This window comes from Alligator sinensis, unplaced genomic scaffold (assembly GCF_000455745.1).
Source record: "Alligator sinensis unplaced genomic scaffold, ASM45574v1 scaffold516_1, whole genome shotgun sequence".
Classification (NCBI taxonomy): Eukaryota; Metazoa; Chordata; order Crocodylia; family Alligatoridae; genus Alligator; species Alligator sinensis.
In genome coordinates this window covers 3,241,360-3,246,400 of record NW_005841957.1, presented here as the reverse complement: position 1 = coordinate 3,246,400, position 5,041 = coordinate 3,241,360, and the positions used below count along the sequence as shown (strand labels likewise).

The 5,041-nt window shown below is 43.0% G+C and overlaps 1 protein-coding gene across 2 annotated transcripts in view; it reads right to left on the bottom strand.

The window, feature by feature from the left end:
* Window positions 1-5,041, bottom strand: part of LONRF1 (LON peptidase N-terminal domain and ring finger 1) — a 19,745-nt gene that overhangs the window by 8,599 nt on the left and 6,105 nt on the right. For both annotated transcript variants that reach the window (XM_025200151.1, XM_025200152.1), the window contains 4 exons: window positions 3,571-3,692; window positions 1,998-2,156; window positions 1,731-1,893; window positions 636-788 (listed from right to left, as the gene is read on the bottom strand). In XM_025200151.1, the coding sequence (XP_025055936.1) occupies window positions 636-788; window positions 1,731-1,893; window positions 1,998-2,156; window positions 3,571-3,692 (597 nt within the window). The remainder of the gene's footprint in view (window positions 1-635; window positions 789-1,730; window positions 1,894-1,997; window positions 2,157-3,570; window positions 3,693-5,041) is intronic.

The following is a 5,041-nucleotide window of genomic DNA, read 5'->3' as shown; positions in this document are numbered from 1 at the left end:
CCCCTCTATCGGGCACTGGTCAGACTGCAGTTGGAGTACTGCGTGCAATTCTGGGCGCCGCACTTCAAGAGGGATGCGGATAACCTGGAGAGGGTCCAGAGAAGGGCCACTCGTATGGTTAAGGGCCTGCAGACCAAGCCCTGCGAGGAGAGACTAGAGAACCTGGACCTTTTCAGGCTCCGCAAGAGAAGGTTGTTAGGCAACCTTGTGGCTGCCTATAAGTTCATCACGGGGGCACAGAAGGGAATTGGTGATTTTTATTCACCAAGGCACCCCTGGGGGTTACAAGAAATAATGGCCACAAGCTAGCAGAGAGCAGATTTAGACTGGACATTAGGAAGAACTTCTTCACAGTTAGAGTGGCCAAGGTCTGGAACGGGCTCCCAAGGGAGGTGGTGCTCTCCCCTACCCTGGGGGGCTTCAAGAAGAGGGTCGGACTCGATCTATTGAAGTCCCTTCTGACCCTAACATCTATGAATCTTGTGTTGCTGCTGACATGGACAGAACTAGAAGTGGGTGGTACTTGTTCTTCCTGAAAGGAAACATCTATAAAGCTGTTTTGTCCAATTTAAAAACTAATCAGTTAGGATTTTTAGAAGCAACAAATATGTAACTGATGCCAAAGCCTTGCTTACCTGTATGTTTTCCTCCCTGTCTGGCATTGGCCCAAAGTGCTGAAGGATTTGGGTGCGAAATTTGTTCCTTAAACTTCGGAACCAGCGGCAGGCTTGATTGTACACGAAGTCATGAAGTTTTCTCAGTTTCTTTAGATCTTCTTCATCTGCAACCTATAAAAGAATATTAGTGTACAACACATATACATAATAAGGTACAGGAAACAGAAGCAATTAAAACAGCCTATGAAAAATATTAAGTCTAAGATGCTCTAGTCCAGCTAATAATAAATTTAACTTCCTGCATTCTTCCCAGTTATGAGATGTGGTAATAGTAGAGGAAAGCAGTACCAAGAAGCAGAATTCATGTAAACCAAAACATTGCTAGTGGCAAACATAACAAAGAAAAGTTAAAAACAAGTGCTTGCCTAGATGGTATTTAGGCTCTTGCTTTACAATAACTGTATGTAATCCTATTCTACAGATCCCCTTCCCCACCCCCCAACGTTTTTTGTCAATACATTCAGATCAATTTCCGTTGATTTCTAGAAGCCAATACTTTGAAAATGACATTCAAATTTCTGAATGGCTATTACCTGTCAAAAACTAAACTCTCTCATTTTAAGTTTAAAAAAAATGGGTATTGGTAAGAAACCAAGCCCAACATCAATTCTTATTTCAGAAGAGTTAAGATTGATTTTACAATAAAGCCAAAGCCCAGATAATTTGTAACTTCAAAATGTTTTAAACAGCTTCAGCTATTATCTTTCCCCATGCTTTGAACCATGTCTTCCAGCAATGGTCTGTGATCAGGAACATCCGGGGTGGGGGTGGGGGGGAAGGCAAATCGGGGTGACTGCCCCAGATCCTGCGGTCAGTGCTGTATAGGCCCCGCCACAGCCACCACGCACTGCTGCTGCTGAGAGCCGCCAAGTGCTGCCGCTTCTGGCCGCTCACCACTCTGCCCCCCACTGGCTGATACGCCCTGAGCCCTGCACACCCGTAGGGCTGGCTTTGTCTGTGATTTTTGGTATTTGAACCAGGATCCTAAAAAACAGGCACAGGAGAAAAAAAGGTGACCAAGACGAGTATTACTGCCCAGAAAGTTTTGTATACCTTAACATCTTCCAAATATTCAATATCTGCTGTGCAATAGCCATCTTTCATCCCTCTTCGTAAAACTCTAAATCTTTTGCCACCAACTGTATCAACAACAGATCGCCCATCAGGTAGAAAATGAATATTCCTAATTTGCAGCATACAACCATAATCTGCAAAACTAGAACAAGAGGCAATGTCAGAATCTACCAATGTTATACATGTAATTTTTGCAATTGAAAACAGGAAATATGCTGACTGCTTTCTGTAGGAATGCATACCCACCTGTTCTGAGAGTCACTTATACACATCCCGAACTGTTTAGTCCCAGCTTCCATACTTCTGCGAATCATCAGTCGGTATCTTGGCTCAAACACATGAAGAGGGCAAGGCACAGTGGGATATGCCATAGTGCAAACAAATACTGGAACATTCTTGGTCAAGCTTCAAATAAAAACAAAAAGATTAAATACATGACTTCCAAACTATCCGCAAAGTTGTGCCTAGTCATAATACATTTTTTTTTTTGCCTAAGACCAAGTAAGTTCCCAGTGCTCCCTTTGTTTTTTTGTTATACTTGAAGTCAAAGAATCCATGCAAGTGTAATATTTCTTGCTCTATAGACACTGATTAAAAAAAAACTAATAGATGCATCAAGGACAGTGGTCTTTCTTTTGAAGTACTTATAACCAGCCCACCAGTGAGGATTTTTTCTTAATTTCTTTATCACTTAGGAAAGCACTGAAAGAACATCTATTCCACAAGACTGAGTAGTTTGTGAACATTATTTTGGTAAAATATTAAAGAATACTTTCTGAAGTTGCAGTTATTGGAAGTCACTACCGGATTTCTAGGAACTGAAATAACTAGAGAGCATGAGAAAGCAAAACTTATATCCAACTATAGAACTCTCAAAATAACAGCAACCTAAAAGAATGATACTGACTTGCTCAAATAGTTCTACAAGTTGCTTTTTATCAAACATTATGTATTTACCAGAAGCAGACCCACAAACATAGCATTGCATGGTTATCAGTTCTATCTTTGCTTTTCAGACTGTACAAAAATTTGAATGTTAGCATTTTGCTTGGTATTGCAAACTGTAAGAACTGTAGTTTATCAATAATATTTCTTAAATATTTATAAAAAGACAGCCTGAAACAAACAAACAAACAAATTTCCACCCAAAATGTTTCTAAATACTAAGGGTAATCTCCAAATATACAAGTAAAACATTACAGAAAATACATTTTCACTTGTAGTTTACTGTGTTCCATCATATCTATCAGGGGTGTAGGTTGATACCTTATAATCTGCCTGGCAACTGACTCCCCAGCCCAGCCCCTGGCTTCTTTACTTTTCATTCCATCCAGGAAGAGCACACACCAACTGCTGAAACTTCCTTAGCCTGACGAAGGGTTTTTGAACTCAAAAGCTTGCTTAATAACTATTCTCCAACCATTTGGGTTGGTCTAATAAAAGATATCAAATTCACCCAAGGAACCTTGTGTGTCATCATATCTATCACGCACTAATCGGAGGGAAACTTTGGATAAACATTACTCCCAGCTTCTTTAAGACTATTTACCAGTAACATGCTAATTTAGGTCCACTAAAAGACTCTGATATATAAAAAGCATGAATTTCATTATAGGCCACACTCATTGCGAAGGTAATCTTAGAAAATTAAGTGACAGTTGATAATGTTCCCTTGGCCTTTATGAAGGAACATAATGCAACTATAAGAGGTTATCATTAGGGTCCTACAAGTTATAATTTTTTTCTGAATGATGTTTCTGTAAAAGACAGTAATCCTTCTTTCAAGAAACCTTAGGAAAATAAAAACGTAGCAACTTACTTTGAGTATTCAGCAGTTTCTTCATCATGAATTCTCTTTCTCTCAGATAATTCATCAGACAAGTATTTCACAATCAATTCTTCTAGTAGTTCTGTGACACAGTATTTCCTGCTTGCCAGATACTAAAGCAAACATTTTTTACAGTTATAAATTTTATTAGGGTTAAACTTTCTCTTTCAATTGTTTGTAAAATTCTTGCAAAAACTGCTCCTTTAAATTAAATTTAGCTTAATGGACCATCTCTGTTTCAACATTAGAGGAACCTTGCTAAAGTCACAGCTCTGAAATTCTTACCTACCCTCATTACTTCTAACACTTTAAATTACTGTAACTGAAAGATTAGAAAGAGTTCTTTCAGTTGACTTGGCACATTTAATACAGGAATGGGCAATTATTTAGGCTCAAGGGCCACTTAGGAAGCTTTGGTGAGCTGCTGTGGGCCAGGTCAGCAGCTTCCTCCTTCCTCTCCCCTGTGCCCCTGCCCCAACAGCTCACTAAAACTCCTTAAGTGGTAGAAACTAGACCAGCCTGAGGGCTCCAGGAGTGGGTGGGTGGGGTTTCCATGGAGACTGGCTTGGGACCCCTGCAGGCAGAGCATGCTCAGCTGGGTAGATGGGATGGGGCTGGGGGCACAGAACAGCATCAGGGAGTGGGACAGGCAGGTGGGGCTGGGATCAAGGGGTGGTGTCAAGCTGCAGCTGTGCTATACTGGAGCTTCCTGTGTGTGCCTGTGCTGGGGTGGGGGCAGGCTCATAGGCATGTGCTCTGCCCCTTTCCTGGGTCAGGCCAGTCATGATCTGCCAGGCAGGGAGAGGATCATGGCTCTAACTCAGCCCGGGCCCCATACTGTCACCAGCCCATGATCCCAATCTTGACCCTGCCTGCCCACCCCACTCCCACATGCTGCTCCCCCATCTGCTCAGCACCTGGGAACACCCACCCTGCTCCCAGATGCTGCTCTCTACCCACTTGTGGCCCTATCCTACCCGCCTGGCCAAGCACACCCTGCCCACAGGGGTTCCAGGCCAGTCTCCAGGTAGACCCCACCTAACTGCTCTCTGGTACCCCCAATGGTGGGTTCAGGGAAGACAGGTTAGGGTGCCTGGGCAGCAGGGCTGTGTTTGGCAGCAGTAGCGACACTGGCAGTAGGAGCTGGAAGAAACTGCCAGGAAGTGGAGTCCAGCTACTGCCCTGCCCCAAGCCCTGCTGAGTGCCAGGGGCAGTGAGACCCACCACACATGCCTGGGCTACCCCCGCAAGCCTGGGCTTGTCTGGGCAGGGCTGAGGGACGGATCACAGACCAGATAAAATTCCTTGGTGGGTCAAATTTGGCCTACAGACTGTATTTTACCCACCCCTAATTTAACAATACTGAAATTGACAAGACCCAAGTACTACCCCTGTAAAGTCAGTTTCTTCAAACTTCGTAACAGCAGCGAAAGAAACCAAGATTTGCAAGCCTTATAAAAGC